This window comes from Vigna unguiculata, chromosome 3, assembly GCF_004118075.2.
Source record: "Vigna unguiculata cultivar IT97K-499-35 chromosome 3, ASM411807v1, whole genome shotgun sequence".
Lineage (NCBI taxonomy): Eukaryota > Viridiplantae > Streptophyta > Magnoliopsida > Fabales > Fabaceae > Vigna > Vigna unguiculata.
Window position 1 is genome coordinate 4,703,736 of NC_040281.1, and position 19,322 is coordinate 4,723,057.

A 19,322-nucleotide genomic window follows, 5' to 3' on the forward strand; every position below is an offset into this window, starting at 1 on the left:
TTCAACTGAAAAAGAAGAAAAAATAAATGCTTTGGGAAATGCAAATGGAAGGAAATTGGGTTCAGAAACCAACTCAGGTTAAAAAGTAAAATTTGAAAATACTTTAACTATAAGTTTAGTTAGACTATTTTTAATATACCTAAATTAAATATAAAATAATTAATAAAAATAAAATTTTAGAAAATATTATTATAATATTTATGAAAGGAACAAAATTATTATTTTTAATTAATTTAAATTAAAAAATAATGAATATAAAAATTAAATGGAATAAAGAAACTAAACTAAAAAAATTAAAATAACATAACTACAAATTTACAAATTGACACGTAACAGTAACATTGATACATGGTATACGAAAATTAACTTAACGTGGACAATTTTTTAAAATTTAGAAAAAAAAAACAAAAACTAACATGTAATATATACAAGGACATTAATTATTTAAACAATACTAATCAAATAAAATTATTAACAAAATTTAAAACATGTCTAAAAGGAAAATTAAAATTAAAATTAAATTAAAAGAACACAATATAATAAAGACTAAAAAATTAAAAAACTAAAAGAGTATTTAGAACTAAAAATTAAAAAACGAAGATGAAAAATACTAAAATATCTCTCAAAGTAAACAGCAATTAACAAAAAAACCCTGCTGCATCGTGTCATGTTAAAAGAATAAAAAAATAGTAATGGTGATAACAGTTATTTATTTTGTGTATATTATATAAATTAGATATGATACAATATCGTAGAACATATTTAAAATTAAAATATGCTTTTATTATTTTAAATATTAATTATTTATAAATAATTTATTTTTAATTATTATTTAAAAAAATTATTATGTCTTTCAAGTTTTGTATAGACATATTTTATTTTTAATTTTAAATCTAATAACTATTTAAATAATTAATTATATATTTTTTATTAATTTTAACTTCAATTTTTATAAAAATTAAAAAATATGAATACACAACCTATGTTTTTTGCTAGTTAATGATAATAAGACTTTCATATATGTTTTGCATATTTTTTATTAACTAATACATGACGGGTACTCAAATATCACTAATTTATCATACTAAAAATGATTCATTACTTTATAATAATAATAATTTTTAGTTTATGATAACTTTTAATAATAATATATATTTTTTAACTGTTTCATAGCACCATAGTTAAATCCTTTGAAAGTGTATGGTTACGATGTTGAAGGTCAAACGATTAATAGTGTCAAATCGAAATTGTTTATCCCAAATTGACCTAAAAATTCTACCAACATTCTTGAACGACGGAAAAAACAAAATTGTTTCGACAATTGTTTAAAGGAAGAGACCATCTTATGTTTCAAAATCAAAGCCAAATAAGAAACGTCGCGTTTACATGTTCTTTGTAGTCATTTTAGAAAAGCTAAAATATTCCTTGATATACGTTTTCGTTCAAAAATCTCAATTAGATTCATAGATTTTTTTTTAATCTCAATTGAATCCAAAAATCTGCAAAATTGATACAATTAAACCCAAATCCTTAACAATGTTAAATTGATTAACGATTTCTTATATAGGACTACACACGTTACAGTGGACGACTAATGTGGATTTATTATTTAATGTGAACAGTAAAATGTGGAAAATAATTTTTTAATTAAAATCAGTCATGTTTTTTTAATTGTTAGTTAAGGTGGTCGTTTTGTTTAATGTTATAGTAATTAAAACTGCATTTTGATTTTAAAATTAGGGATTGCGAAAATAGGGATTTCGAGGAACATGGATTGCGAGTGAGTGGAACGCAATGCTGAGGAAGACAATTCAAATTGTGATTTGCAATCGTGTTTCAGGCGAAGGTGATTTGTATTGAAGGTGAGCGAAGGTGATCTCCAGTGAAGGTTAGAAGTTCGTTTCAAAATTTGGTTGGTTATTTTCGTTGATTGGGAATTAGGGTTTTTTCGATCTTGGTATTTGATTTGGTTTGTTTTCATCGATGGAAGTGTGGGAGTGTTGTGTGATTGGGGTTTAAGCATTATATTTTCCATTTTGGGCATGGCTTTGTGGTCCCCTATTTGATTTGAGTAGTGTAGTTTATATTATTTGTGGTCCCCCATATTAAGTTGTCGGTTTAACAGTGGTATGGACAGTAATATGTGTATGATTATGTGGGCATTTTAATTTCAGGTTGGATGTCTGAGGAGCGTTTCGAAGTGGTGGTCCACCATAGTGGACATTTTGTCAATGATGACAAGCTATGGTATGACGATGGGGAAAGGGTATCGTGGTTCTGTGATCCTGATACGTGAAGGTATTTCGAGATTCTTCATGGACTAGGAGAGTTGGGACATGTTAATCCGAAAGAGTTGTGGTACTCTGTTAGAGGTGAGTCAGTGTTGGAAGATAGGTTGGTGTTGTTGGTTGATGACAAAGGGGCTATGCATATGGCCACCATATCTATGATAAATGGTGTTGTTCATCTTTATGTGGTGCACAGGATGACTGAACCTGAGGTTATTAACATGATCGAAGGGGTTGTGGTTGATAAGGAAGTGCATAAAGAAGTGGAGGGTGATGGTGAAACTGAAAAGGACTTGGATGATGGTGAAGTAAATGGAGAAGAAGAGATAGATAACCATGATGTGCAGGAGACTGATGCTGAAATTGAGAAGGAGTTGGGTGATGGTGAAGTAAATGGAGAAAAAGAGATAGATAACGACGATGTGCAGGACATTGATGCTGAAGTTGAAGAGAACTTACATGAGGTGGATGAGGTGGATGAGGTTGAGGCTTATGATGAAGAGTCAGATGAGGAGGGTGATGATACAACGACTAAGCTGCTACTGAGAAGTTTTGTGATAAAGGGCTTGTGGATGTCAATGTTGAAGGTGACACAACAAATGAGTCTTTGGATGGTTATGTGGAATGTGAAGATGGAGGTACTCCAAAAAACATTGCAGGAGCAGGTTCTTCCAATCAACAACAATGTAGTAATTCACATGAGGATGAGGTTGGAGGAGTAGGATCTGGTGACGAATTTCCTGATGTTGAGTGGCACTCAGATGAATTTTTTACTGCTACAGAAAGTGATGAGGAAGACAATGATAAAAAAAGTTATGGAAGCTTTCCAACCTTCTTAATGCCAAAAAGTATGGACCAATACAAATAGGAAGTATGTACTTATTTCATAGAGAAAAAGAAATTTATTGAAGCCATTCGAACCTATGCATTGGCAAATGGAAAGAATTTAAGATTTGACCGAAATGACAAGAATAGAGTTACTGTCAAATGTGTTGGTGCCAAGGGAAAGTGCAATTGGTATGCTTAGTGAAGTCTTGACAACTTAGGAAAATAATTGATGAGCATAGCTGCAATAGAGACTTTAATGTAAAGTTAATGAATGCAAAATGGTTAAGTACGAAGATGGAAAAGACTGTTACAGAAAACTCACATATGAAGGTGATGGATATTCGAGACAAGGTCTCTAGAAAGTGGAATGTATGTATATCTAGAAATATGGCTTTCAGAGCAAAAGCTATTGCAAGAGATGATGTTGATGGGTCATTCATAGAGCATTATAGAACAATATACGATTATGCACATGAGCTATTGAGAGGAAATTCGGGTTCTACAGTAAAGGTAAAGTCGAAAACATTGATGGTGAAGTAATATTTAGTAGGTTTTATGCATGCCTGAAGGCATGCAAAGATAGTTTTGTCACATGTAGACCTATCATTGGAGTGGATGGCTGCTTTTTGAAAGACAAGTATGGACGAGAGTTATTGACAACAGTTGGAAGAGATGGCAATGACCAAATTTTACCAATAGCATATGCGATTGTAGAAGTTGAGAACAAGGACTCATGGAAATGGTTCCTGGAGCTTCTAATAGATGATCTGGGTGGGGATGCAGTAGGTGCATCATGCACCTTTATATCATATCAGCAGAAGGTGGGATTCTTATAATATTCTACCATAATGGTACTATTTTCAGACAAAGTATGTTTATAACTAAATTGTTTGTATTTGACAGGGTCTGTTACAAGCTATCCAAGAACTTCTCCCTGGAGTGGATCAGAGGTATTGTGTCCGACATCTGTATGCAAATTTCCGTAAGCAATTCCTAGGAAAAAATCTCAAGCATCTCATGTGGATGGCTGCATATTCGACATATCCACAATGTTAGGAGAAATAAATGTTGAAAATTAAGGAGGTGAATGAGGATGCATTCAAATACTTAATTGTGATTCCCCCAAGGTTAGTCAAACATAGACATTGTTTTCATTATTAATGATTTAATAATTTTGTATATTATTTTAGGTTCTGGTCAAGATTTAGGTTCACTATAAGACCTCAATGTGACATTATGGTAAACAACATGTGTGAGTCATTCAATAGTGTGCTACTTCAAACTCGGACCAAGCCCATTATAAGCATGTTAGAGGATATCCGAGTGTACATCATGAGGAAATGGGCCAACAACAGAAAGAAAATTGGAGCTTATAAGGGCTCGATCATGCCGAAAATTGTGGATAGGCTCAAACACGAATCAAAATTAGTGAGGCATTGGTTACCAAGGTACATTGACACCTTCTTTCGTCCCTTTTACTTGGTCCTCTGTGATTATAAAATATTTGTATTTTTTATTGTAATCAGGTGGGCATGAGATAGGTTGTTTGAAGTCCGCCATACATAAGAACTTAAAGAACAATTTGTGGTTAACATTGACAAAAGGAGTGCACGTGCAGAAAATGGAGTGTCAATGGAATTCCATGTTGTCACGCCCTAGGTGCAATGAAGTTTTTGAATATCAATGCAGAAGATTTTATTCCAAGTTGCTTTAAGAAGTCTACATATGAACACACTTATGCATCAATTGTTTACCCTATTAATGGTCACCAAGTGTGGGAAATAACTTCTTATCCATATGTCATGCCTACAAAGAAAAGAATCTTGCATGGAAGACCAAAGAAAAATAGAAGATTGGAGTCCTGGGAGTTAAAGAAAAATGATACTCAAATGTCTAATTGAGGGTTTCGTAAAAGACGTAGTGTATGCAGGCCACTTGGTCACAACAAGAATTATTGTCCTATTCGACCACAACAAACTGAATCACAATCTGGCCCAACTGGTGCTTCATCACAAGGCCCACCACATACTGTTCCACCACATTCTGACCCAGCAATTGCTCTACCACTATTTGCTTCATCACAATCTGGCCCAACAGGTGTTCCACCACACACTGCTCCACCACAATCTGGGTCACTTGTTGGTCCACCACAATCTGGTTCATCACAACCTGGCCTACAAGGCCAACCAACAACAGGGACACCAAAATCACGCCCACCAGGTCCAGGCCAATCAATGAGGAAAAAGCTGAAGCCTAGAAGGGGACGTGTTTGGAAGCCATGAATTTGTGCATCTACTGTCATTTTGTGCATCTGCTGTAATGATGAAGTGATGTTATTTTGTTGATACACAAATAATATTTTGTGTTTTGTGGTTATTTTGGCTCTGTTATGAGAAACACTTTGGATATTGTACTATTCAACTGGGTCTGTTATAAGCAACAATTTGGATATATAACAGTTTGGATATTATGTTCTGAAATTGGGTCTCTTATACCACCACTTTTTTTTTTAGTTATTCAATTGGCTCTGATATATCAGTACTTTTATTATCAGTTCTTCAGTATAAATGTAAATTAGAACAACGACATTGGAATTGGAGACCAAAATGGTGTGCTTAAACTTAATCAAATTTTTTCATTCAATATACAATCAAACTTTTTAAATGCATTATGGATTTTTCATCAACAACGAAAATAAGATTACATTCAATACACAAACAAAACAAACCCCACAAACAAACTCATAACAATATATAAAGAGAATTCTCTCTTTTGTGTCCACATTTCATAATACCAATTATATCCTTTACAATATAATTATTTATTAAATTTTTTAAAATTAATTTTTATTTTTACCTATTTTCTATAAAATTGTTTATCATTTTTTCTCTTTTTTTATTCATCAACAATTAATTTTTCTATTCATTTCACTCTATTTTTAACATTTTACTTCAGTTTTAATAAATATAAATTTATTTTATATATTAACTTAATAACATTACATTATTATCACTTACTAAGATACTATCTTTCATATTTAAAAAGTTGAATATATATTTATTAGAGTATTATTAATAATATTAATTATAAATAATATTATTATTAATTATTATTAATATTATTACTAATATATTAATATTTAATTATTATTTATATTACTACTATTATTACTGATATATTATTATTATTATATAATTATTATTAATATTAATAATAGTTATTATATTATTATTTATTTAAATATTATTAATAATTATATAATAATACTATTAATAATTATATATTATTATTGTTATATAATAATAATATTATAATTAATATATTATTATTATTATTATTATTGTTATATAATTTTTATTCAATGTAGGGACTAAGCACTTATCAAGTTTCAACCAGAGATCATTTTCAAATTAAGTTCAAATTTCAGGGATCAAAAGCATTTATTTCTCACGTGAAAAACGTCGACTTCGTGGACGCTATATTTTTTTTTATAAAAATGTTAAATAACATATGACACATCGTTTGTTATTTTTAATACTTTCAATCAATAAGGATTAAAAATAATGATTTTAAAAGTACAGGGACCAACCTGTGACAAAGTATCGAACAGGGGATTACATTTACCATTATTGTTACTATCATTACCATTACCATTATAATATTGTTACCGTTACCGTTATCGTTACCATTACTATTACCATTTTGGTTACCGTTATCGATATCGTTATTGTTACCGTTATCGTTATCATTATCGTTACCGTTATCGTTACCGTTACCGTTACCCTTACCATTAACGTTACCTATACCGGTACCGTTACCGTTACCATTACTTTATCATTATCGTTACCGTTACCGTTACCGTTATCGTTACCGTTACCGTTACCGTTAACGTTATCGTTTTCGTTACCATTATCGTTATTGTTATCGCTACCGTTATTGTTATCGTTACTATTATCGTTACCGTTATCGTTATCGTTAGTATTACCGCTACCATTACCGTTACCATTACCATTACCGTTACAGTTACCGTTATCGTTACTGTCATCGTTACCGTTACCGTTATCGTGATCGTTACCGTTACCGTTGTCATTATCGTCACCGTTACCGTTACCGTTATCATTACTATTACCGTTACCGTTACCATTATCATTATCGTTACCGTTACTGTTATCGTGATCGTTACCGTTACCGTTACCGTTACCGTTACCGTTATCGTTACCCTTACCATTACTGTTACCTTACCGTTACCGTTATCATTACCGTTACTGTTACCTTACTGTTACCGTTATCGTTACTGTTACCATTATCGTTACCATTACCGTTATTGTTACCGTTATCGTTATCGTTATCGTTACCGTTACCGTTATCGTTACCGTTATCGTTACTGTTACTGTTACCATTACTGTTACAATTATAGTTATCGTTATCGTTATCATTATCGTTACCGTTACCGTTACCATTACCGTTACCGTTACCGTTACCGTTATCGTTATTTACCGTTACCATTATCGTTACCGTTACTGTTACCGTTACCGTTACCATTATCGTTACCGTTGTCATTATTGTCACCGTTACCGTTACCGTTATCATTACTGTTACCGTTACCGTTATCGTGATCTTTATCGTTACCATTATCGTTATCGTTACCGTTACCGTTACCGTTATCGTTACCGTTATCATTATCGTTACGTTATCGTTACCGTTACCATTACCCCATTATCTCGTTATGGTACCGTTACCGTAATCATTACCCTTATTTTTACCATTACCGTTATCGTTACCATTACCGTTATTGTTACCGTTATCATTTCTGTTACCCTGTTACCGTTACGTACCATTACACGATTATTTACATATGCTTTTTGACAAGCATTTGCCCAATAAAAATTAGCATTCTATTTCGATTATATTTCGCCTATGATAAGTGTAGTAAAAAATTTGGGATCAGTTTCAATAAAAATGTTAAAGCAAGATGATAATAGAAGACTCACATCGACCAATATAAGTTTGAAAAGTGGTACAAATTTGTTATGTATATTCAGTTGATACATTGAGAAATATTGCCTTTTTTTTAACTTTTAAGTATTTATTTTCTTCCTTATGTGGATCACAAATGTTAAAATTAATAATTAGTAAGATACTACTATTATTACTGACATATTATTATTATTATATAATTATTATTATATTAATAATAGTTATTATATTATTATTTATTTAAATATTATTAATAATTATATAATAATACTATTAATAATTATATATTATTATTGTTATATAATAATAATATTATAATTAATATATTATTATTATTATTATTGTTATTATTTTTGTTATATAATTCTTATTCGATGTGTAGGAACTAAGCAGTTATCAAGTTTCAACCAGGGATATTTTCAAATTAAGTTCAAATTTCAAGGATCAAAAGCATTTATTTCTCAGTTCGTGAAAAACGTCGGCTTGGTGGACGCTATATTAATTTTTATAAAAAAAGTTAAATAACATATGACACCTCGTTTGTTATTTTTAATACCGTCAATCAATAAGGATTAAAGATAATGATTTTAAAAGTACAAGGACCAACTTGTGACCAAGTATCGAACGGAGGATTATCATTACCATTATCGTTACAGTCATTACCGTTACCATTATAGTATTGTTACCGTTACCGTTACCGTTACCGTTACTGTAACATCCCGTCAGGATATTACGAATTTACTTAATAAACTAAGATAATAATATTAAATGCTCATTTATTAAGCTCCATTTTCCAAAACATGAGAAATATAAAACTTTTATTACATCCGAAGTTAACTCAAATCCAGAAAAATTTAAAACTCAATTATAATGTCTACGGGTAGTAATATGAAATATTACAAATTCTTTAAAAACTCATAAAATATAAAACTCTGAGAAAGTCCTCTCCCAACTAGCCCCGCTTCGGCTCTATACCTCACCAGATCCACTTGCAACATCGACTGCTCTCGTGTACCGCGTACACGATCATCGCCAAACACAAACAGATAGGGTGAGCTAACAAAATAAAATATATGCATCAATTTATATAACAAAACACACCCAAATCCAAGGATCATCATCCTTTGATCTCATATCACATGGCCACCACCATGTAATCCATGTTCTACGTCTTTGGTTGATAATCTCAAGCTATCGTTGTTGTCCAACCTACAAGCCACCACTGGTAGAACACATGCGGGAACACTCGCTATTCTGTGCCATAACTCGAAGAATGCTCGTGTTACGCTCCATCCTGAGCCACAACTCCAGGAATACTCCAGCATCTGACCCTTGAGATATCACCCAAGGCCTCGTAGACCACACACATCCAAAGCAAGCAAAACACAACGTCTGCTTCATCAAAAGTCGCCTGGCGCTCCACATGAGTCGCCAGGCGCAAAAGACTTCTAAATCACTTGGCGGGGGACACGTGCCGCTAGGCACTAAGCACCTCTAATGCTACTGTTTCTACAACTATCGTCTGGCGGGACAACCCTTATCGCCAAATGCCACACACTTCAATTCTCTACTGGTCTCGTAGCTATCGCATGGCGGTCGAACACCACCGTAAGGCGCTACACCAGTACTTGCGTAGTACTAGCTTTTAATCACCTAGAACAAAGTAAAAATCAATCCATTCATATTTCATATATATTCTTCCCTTTTAAACCATGCTAGCACTCAATTCTAACTTATGAATAACGCATGCTCAAACAAGTATAAGCAGCATCACTCTAATAATTTAAGCACATGATCTTGGTACCAATGCAAATTAATATTGACACACATGCATTCACCAATAACCAATTCTCAACATGTGACTAACCCAAAGGGACATTCAAATTGATAGAGGCTTACCACACAACCAAATCCTGCTTCATTAGAAGTTACTTGAAATTATCAAGAGCTTATTCATGTATTTTAAATACTCCAAAATCAGCAATATTGAGTAACGTATATCTCTGGCTACTGACCTCCAAATCAAATCATCGTTCAAATAAAGAACTACATGTTGTGGACCACATGTCAAAATTTCACCTAAATCGGACGATTAACGAACCGGGAAATGTAGTTTTATGAAAACTACGCGAACCAGAAAAATGGTGGCGCCTAGCGCCCAGAAGTGGGGAAGGTGGCGCCAGGCGCGACTATACTACCGCCAGGCGGTTCCTGTTTCGCGAAGAGTACGAAAAACAACGTTTTTCGTGAATCAGAGTGCCACACATCACTGGTGTGGCGCCTGTCGGCCAAATGGGTGCCGCCAGGCGGTTCCTGCAGTTCTAGGAATTTCGCAACTCTTCCCTTGCGCCTGCGAATCTCAACTAGCCCAACCATCCCGATTTCCTTCAATTTCAACTCAATACTCACCACTCAAAGATTTAGGATCACAATTCATCCCTTAAAACTTTTAATCGCCGAAATTCCATTAATATTACACATTCATTTAGTCCATCTCTAAATTCCCACTTTCACAAACCCTAACACGATGTCCATGAGGTTCTCTTCCAATTTAACCACTAACCATGTATGATTCAATGAAATACAACTAGTAATTATTCTCACATAGTGAGAACAGCCTTTTTCCCCCCGATTAGAATCATCCCCACACACCCAGAACATTAAAATCGAACCAAAAGCTCGCGTCGCCTGGCGGGCCAATCACCACCGTCAGGCCCTTCATCCAGAAAACCCAAAATTGGGTTGAACAGCAAGCACCGCCTGACGGTCCAATTTGTGCTGTTGGGCGGTTCCACTCGAAACCCAAAAAAACACACAAAAGCATATGCGTCGCCTGGCGGCAGTTCGTCGCCCGCCAGGCGGTTTCTGGGAATTTTCCAGAAACACAAAATCCAAAAATAATATACGGCAAAGAGCATACACAATCATGCTATAATTCATGTAATTATTCAAAAACATAAATAAACGTGGTCCAGCTCCCCTAACCTGGATATCCTTGCTCCCAAGACAATTTGTTGCAATTCTTTATGATCTCCAATGGTCTCCCTTTGACTCTCCACCCAAAAACTCTAAATCTCTCTGTAATCCAACTCTAGTGCTCTTAGTTTAGCAAAAAGAAAACTTAATTTAGGTTCACCAAGGTTTGAACCCATAACCACTCAATCACAAAGACAATTGCACAACCAATTCAACCAATTCATATTTCATGATAATTCTTATAATTCTAAGATTTTGTTATCACTCAACATGATCATGCACATAAATAAAATAATAACAATTAAATAACACATAAATGACATACATAATACTCGAACCTAAGTCCTCTCACACAAATTAAACATTCTCAACTATTTGAACTAGTACATTTCCACATCATAACAATCTTCATTAAATGCCATAAAGGCTCTCCTACCCGTATTTATTAAATAATTATTTAAATTTCACGGGTCTTACAGTTACCATTATCGTTATCGTTACCATTACCGTTATCGTTACCATTACTGTTGTCGTTATCGTTACCCTTACCATTACCATTATCGTTACGGTTACCATTGTCGTTATCGTTATTGCTACCGTTACCGTTATCGTGTTTGTTATCGTTATCGTTATCGTTACCGTTACCATTATCGTGTTCGTTATCGTTATCGTTATCGTTATCGTCATCGTTACCGTTACCGTTGTCGTTACCGTTACCGTTACCATTATGATTACCATTACTGTTATCGTTACTGTTACCGTTACCATTATCATTACCGTTATCGTTACCATTGTCGTTACCGTTACCGTTACTGTTACCTTACCGTTATCGTTACCATTACCATTATCGTTACGGTTATCGTTACCATTACCGTTATCGTTACCGTTACCGTTATCATTACCATTATCGTTACCGTTACCGTTATCGTTACCGTTATCATTATCATTATCGTTACCGTTACCGTTATCGTTATCGTCACCGTTACCGTTATGGTTACCATTACTTTACCGTTATCGTTATCGTTACCGTTACCGTTATCATTACCGTTATCGTTACCATTATCGTTACCGTTATCGTTACCGTTATCGTTATTGTTACCTTACCGTTATCGTTACCATTATCGTTACCGTCACCATTACCGTTATCGTTACCGTTACCATTAGTATTACCGTTATCGTTACCGTTGTCGTTATCGTCACCGTTACCATTATCATTACCGTTATAGTTACCGTTACCATTACCGTTATCGTTACCGTTACTATTACCGCTACCGTTACCATTACCATTATCGTTACCGTTACCGTTATCGTTATCTTCATCGTTACCATTATCGTTACAGTTATCGTTACCGTTACCGTTATCATTACCGTTATCGTTATCGTTACTGCTATTGTTATCGTTATCATCACCGTTACCGTCAGTATTATCGTTACTGTTATCGTTACTGTTGTCGTTATCGTTACCGTTACCATTACCATTATCGTTACGGTTACCATTGTCGTTTTCGTTATTGCTACCGTTACCGTTATCGTGTTTGTTATCGTTATCGTTATCGTTACCGTTACCGTTATCGTGTTTGTTATCGTTATCGTTATCGTCATCGTTACCGTTATCGTGTTTGTTATCGTGTTCGTTATCGTCATCGTTACCGTTATCGTTGTCGTTACCGTTACCGTTACCATTATGATTACCATTACTAAATTAATCAAAGTCTTATATTATTTACCCATAAAGAATCTTGCCTGGAAGACCAAAGAAAAAGAGAAATTGGAGTCCTGGGAGTTAAAGAAAGATGATACTCAAATGTCTAATGGAGGGTTTCGTAAAAGGTGTAGTGTGTGCAGGCAACTTGGTCACAACAGGAATTATTGTCCTATTCGACCATAACAAATTGAATCACAATTTGGCCCAACTGGTGCTTCATCACAATCTGGCCCACCACATACTACTCTGTCACATTTTGACCCAGCAATTGCTCTACCACTATTTGCTTCATCACAATCTAGCCTAGTAGGTGTTCGACCACAATTTGGGCCACCTGTTGCTCCACCATAATCTGGTTCATCACAATCTGGCCCACAAGGCCAACCAACAACAGGGACACAAAAATCATGCCCATCAGGTGCAGGCCAACCAATGAGAAACAAGCTGAAGGCTAAAAGGGAACCTGTTTGGAAGCCATGAATTTGTGCATCTGCTGTCATTTTGTGCATTTGCTGTAATGATGAAGTGTTGTTATTTTGTTGATAAACAACTGTTATTTTGTGTTTTGTGGTTATTTTGGCTCTGTTATGAGGAACACTTTGGATATTGTGCTCTTTAGGTTTGTTATAAGCAACAATTTGGATATACAACAATTTGGATTTTATGTTCTGAAATTAGGTCTCTTATACCACCACTTTTTTTTTCCAGTTATTCAATTGGCTCTGATATATCAGTACTTATATTATCAGTTCTTCAGTATAAATGTAAATTAGAACAACGACATTGGAATTGGAGACCAAAATGGTGTGCTTAAACTTAATCAAACTTTTTCATTCAATAAACAATCAAACTTTTACAATGCATTATGGATTTTTCATCAACAACGAAAATAAGATTATATTCAATACATAAACAAAACAAACCCCCCAAATTAACACCTTTATCTTGTTTTCTAAAATCATGACAGATTTTTCTAAACTCAGAATTTTGATCATTTGCCCATACATTTCTTCCATTGTTTTATTACATTACATTATCTGTCAAACAAGGCAAAATAATTGACTTTTATGGGTCAAATAATATAAGACTTTGATTAATTTAGTAACAAAATGTCACTACTTTAAACATCACAAAATAAAACTTATTTATAAATCTCTTTAGTTAGAAATTTTATTTTGTTAAGAATATATATTTTTTATATAATCAAGATAAATTACTGAAAATCAATGTCATCCTACTTTATCCAAAAATATTGATTATCCTCTTATTAACACATTAATGTTCATAATTAATCACTTAAAGAAGGTGATCCTTTTTACAAACATTAATATTGATTGTTAGTATTTTAGTAATTATTAATTTTAACATTTGTGATACACATAAGGAAGAAAATAAATACTTAAAAGTTAAAAGAAGGGATTATTTCTCAATATATCAACTGAATACACATAACACATTTGCACCACTTTTCAAACTTATATTGATCGATGTGAGTCTTCTATTATCATCTTGCTTTAACATTTTTACTGAAATTGATCCCAAATTTTTTACTACACTTACCATAGGCGAAATATAATCGAAATACAATGTTAATTTTATGGTGGCAAATGCTTGTTAAAAAACATATGTAACGAATTATGTAATGGTAGGTAACAGTAACGGTAACGGTAACAGGGTAACGATAACGGTAACAGAAATGATAATGGTAACGGTAATGATAATGATAACGATAACAGTAACGATAACGATAACGAGGTAACAGGTATCCGGTAACAGTAATAATAACGGTAACGATAACGATAATGGTAACGGTAACGATAACGGTAACCGTAACGAGATAACAGGGTAACAGTAAAGGTAACGATAACAGTTACGGTAACGATAACGGTAACAATAACGATAACAATAACGATAACGATAACAATAACGGTAACAATAACGGTAACAATAACGATAACGATAACAATAACGGTAACAATAACGATAACGGTAATGGTATCGGTAACAGTAATGATAACGGTAATGGTAACTATAACGATAACGGTAACGGGGTAAGGATAACGGTAACAGTCACGGTAATGATAACGACAATGATAACGGTAACGGTAATGGTAATGATAACGATAACGATAACGGTAACGATAACGATAACAGTAACGGTAATGGTAACGATAATGAAAACGGTAACGATAACGGGTAACCGGTAACGGTAACTTAACGGTAACAATAATGATAACGATAATGGTAACAGTACTATAACGATAACGTAATGACGATAAAGGTAATGGTAATGGTAGTCCCCTGTTCGATACTTGGTCAGTGTTTTGTTCCTGTACTTTCAAAATCATTATTTTTAATCCCTATTGATTGACGGTATTAAAAATAACAAACGATGTGTCACGTGTTATTTAACTTTTTTATAAAAAAATATAGCGTCCACCAAGCCGACGTTTTTCACAAACTGAAAAAGAAATGCTTTTGATTATTGAAATTTGAACTTAATTTGAAAATGATCCCTGATTGAAACTTGATAGATTACACATTGAATAATAATTATATAATAAATAATAATAATCATAATACATTGATTATAATATTATTATTATATAACAATAATAATATATAATTATTAATAGTATTATTATATAATTAGTAATAATATTAAAATAAAGGCTTAAATATACATTTGGTCCCTATTTTTGTTGATTTTATTCAATTTGATCTCTATTTTCATTTTATGTTCAATTAGGTCCTCATTTTCGTCAAATTGTGGTCAATTTGGTCCTTTTCACGTGTTTAAATAGTTAACGTTTTTGAACAGTACATGCCACGTGTAAGTTCCTGGTTTTTTTGATTTTTTAAAAATTTTTTAAAAAATTTTTTAATTTTTTTTAATTTTTTAATTTTCTTTAAATTTTTTAAATTTTAAAAAAATGATCCACGTGTCAAGTCACAATTGTGCCACGTGTCAATGCTAGTGCCACGTGTCAGTTTCTGGTAGTATTATTTTTTTTTGTTCAATTTAGTCCCTATATTCGTTATTTTTATTCAATTCAGTTCCTATATTCGTTATTTTTGTTTAATTTAGTCCCAAATTTTGTTAAAATAAAACCATTTAATTTTTAAAATTGACATTATTATTACTTATTTTTTAAATTTAATTGTAAATTATAATATTTAATTATTAATTGAATATAATTTTTAGATTCAATTGTTAAATAGAATATAATTATTTAAATATAATTAAAATATAATTATTAAAATTTTAAAAATATATATTAACATTTGTAAAATTTACATTTAAATTTAAAATATTTAATATTTTTATTGCATTTTAGATATTAAAATCTAAAATATTTTATATGTAAATGTTAATTTTACAAATATTAGTTTATTTTTCTAAAATATTTTGAATATTTACAATATTTTTATATATCAATTTTAAAAATATTCTAGAATATAAATATTAGAAAAAAAATTAATAATTATATTCTTATAATATTTTAAATAATTATATTCTATTTAGAAATTAAATATAAGAATTTATTCAATTTATAATTAAATTTAATAATTTATAATTGAATTTAAAAAATAATAAATTTAAAGGTCAATTTTAGAAAAGATATTAATATAATTTGTATAAAAGATATTAAATTTAGTGTTTTGAAAAGGATAAAATTGATTTATTTTAATAAAAATTGGAACTAAATTGAACAAAAATAACGAATATAGGGATTAAATTGAACAAAAAAATAATACTACCACAAATTGACACGTGGCACTAGCATTGACATGTGGCACAACTGTGACTTGACACGTGGATCATTTTTTTGAAATTAAAAAAATTTAAATAATAAAAAAAAATTAAAAAAATTAAAAAAAATTAAAAAAAATTAAAAAAAAATTAAAAAAAATTAAAAAAACCAGGAACTGACACGTGGCATGTACTGTTCAAAAACGTTAACTATTTAAACACCGTTAGTGAAAAGGACCAAATTGACCACAATTTGATGAAAATGAGGACCTAATTGAACATAAAACAAAAATAGGGACCAAATTGAATAAAATCAACAAAAATAGGGACCAAATGTATATTTAAGCCTAAAATAAATAATAATATAATAACTATTATTAATATTAATATTAATAATAATTATATAATAATAATATATCAGTAATAATAGTAATAATATAAATAATAATTAAATATTAATATCAATAATAATAATAATTAATAATAATATTATTTATAATTAATATTATTAATAATACTCCAATAAATATATATTCAACTTTTTACGATACTATGGTATACACACGCTAATATGCATTTTTTAAATATGAATGATATTATCTTTTAGTAAGTGATAATAGTGTAATGTTATTAAGTTAATATATAAAATAAATTTATATTTATTAAAACTGAAGTAAAATGTTTAAAATAGAGTGAAATGAATAGAAAAATTAATTGTTGATGAATAAAAAAAGAAAAAATGATAAACAATTTTATAGATAATAGGTAAAAATAACAATTAATTTTAAAAATTTTAATAAATAATTGTATTGTAAAAGATATAATTGGTATTATGAAATGTGGACACAAAAGAGAAAATCCTTTTTATATATCGTTATAGATGAATTAAACATGAATACATAAATGTACCGTATATCGTTAAAAGTAAATTAAAATTAACAATTTTAGCTCAAATTACGTATAAAAAATAATTAAATTTATTTTTTAAGAATTTCTTATAACTTAGTTGCTAATCTATTCCTAGGATGTTCAAGTATCTCCATGGACTATGTCTCTTTCTTTCTAAACATTAATACACTAAAAATCCAGTTCAAATTTAACCTGATTTTTTTTTTTAATGATTTAACCTAAGTTGTTTTACGTACTTTTGGAACAAGTCCATTTGGACCCAAACCAGCTTATGTTGGTGGGGAATTGAAACAAAACAAAGACAAAAAAAAAATGAAAGCACAATAACAGGCCGAGCCCAATTAGGTGACATTGCAGAGGAAAAAGGTTATGGCTTCCTGCACCGCTAGAATCATTAACTGCACCTGCAAAATAATAGGAAAAGATTCAAACATCCTTCACTCACCCATGCACCAAACATACTAAATAAACAAACCTCACTATTTTGTCTAAAAAACGTAAAAAACATAACTATCTCTACAACTAAGCACACACACTTTTATCATAACAACAACGAACGTAAGATAAATTAAGCTATTGAATCAAGAAACTTTAGATGAAAAGAAAACGTAAATACTATATGCAGAAAAATATGGTTTTGTTTAATAACCATTGACTGAAATCTTGTTTGGTTTGGGGTTTTATTGGGTGGAAATATAGGGTAGTGAATGAGCTTGTAGGAGAGCAATGTTGACTTGTTTCAAGAAACTCGATCATGGTTGTGCCCGTGACCCACTTGCATTTTAATAACCAGTCTAGTTCACAAAAACCAAAATTACCTAACCAAGACTTTTGTGACCACAAACATCTCCTCGTAGCATTAATATAACTAGTTTTTAAATTTAAGTTGCAGAAGTTTTTTCTTGATACCAGAACGACTTTAAATGGTAGAGACATTTGGCACTTTAAGACTTTCGTAATTTCGTAAATTGGATAAGGTAAAAAGTAAAAGAAAGAAAGTGTATTAGTAGAATGATAGTGGGCTATTCCAAGTCACGAACTTTGAAGGTGGTGGATGAGAAGAGGTAAAATGGTCCCAGAATTACCAATCTTTAAAGTTCTGCGATACCCATGTTTGGTGAGTGGTGTATAAACACATGTGGGCATAAAATAGCAAGTATAAAGAAGAAAAGTCCTAAAAGAAGGAGGAGCAGAAATGATGGTTATTTATTTTAAAAACGAATGAATCAGAATGATACTTGTGGAATTTGGTTGGTTGATGATTTGGATTCTTGTCTTTAAGGGCAGCGTGTGGCCCAGAAATCATTGACGCAAAATATGGAGCTACGATCTGATATGATGAATCGTGAATCATCTTGTTTTGTTTTTGTTTTTTTGGCCGACAATTGTCAACAGATCAAAGTGACACACTTTTCTTAATGCCTCATGTGAAATCGACCTACCGAATCAGCGTCACACACTACTTCTCTACCCGTGTCTCTCCAATTGCATTTTCTCAGGATAATTAAAATTTGTCGTCACAGGTTAGTTAGAAGTCCCACACCACTAAATTAAACTCAAATTCTTGTAATAACTTTCTAGTTTTGCACAGGGGGTGAGGTCACTCGCCACAATCTTCTCTGTCAACAACATTGTGTCTTACTTCAAGGTTCTATATAAGGTTCAACATGTTTGGATCACAGACAGAATATAATTTTGAAAATATTATATTTTTGTTCAATTTCAAGAAAAAAAAAGTTATCACCCGTTTGGATTGAAAATTGTAACGCGATTTTTGCGTAATTCCACCTAATTAACAAACACAACACCGCACTAATGGCGATGCATATGATATGATTCATGTGTTACACTTACACACACACACACTCTCTCTCCCTCTCGTATG

General features: G+C 31.6%; 1 protein-coding gene across 1 annotated transcript; it reads right to left on the reverse strand.

Moving 5' to 3' along the window:
* Positions 1-11,526: 11,526 nt before the first annotated feature.
* On the reverse strand, positions 11,527-13,274 carry LOC114178431 (putative uncharacterized protein DDB_G0286901). Its single transcript, XM_028064334.1, has 3 exons — positions 13,036-13,274; positions 12,174-12,766; positions 11,527-11,888 (listed from the first exon to the last, which is right to left on the reverse strand). The coding sequence occupies exons 1-3, from the start codon at positions 13,272-13,274 to the stop codon at positions 11,527-11,529; spliced, it is 1,194 nt and encodes a 397-aa protein (XP_027920135.1).
* Between the last annotated feature and the right edge of the window lie 6,048 nt (positions 13,275-19,322).

Bases quoted from the DNA above. Each gene is read 5' to 3' on its own strand.
- LOC114178431 (XM_028064334.1), bottom strand. From the start codon at position 13,274: ATGACAGCAGATGCACAAATTCATGGCTTCCAAACAGGTTCCCTTTTA. The intron at 12,767-13,035 runs GTCAAAATGTGA...TGATTAATTTAG, and splicing joins AGTGGTAGAGCAATTGCTGG to TAATGGTAATCATAATGGTA. The intron at 11,889-12,173 runs GTAAGGTAACAA...GATAACGGTAAG, and splicing joins CGATAATGGTAACGATAACG to GTAACAGTAACGGTAACGGT.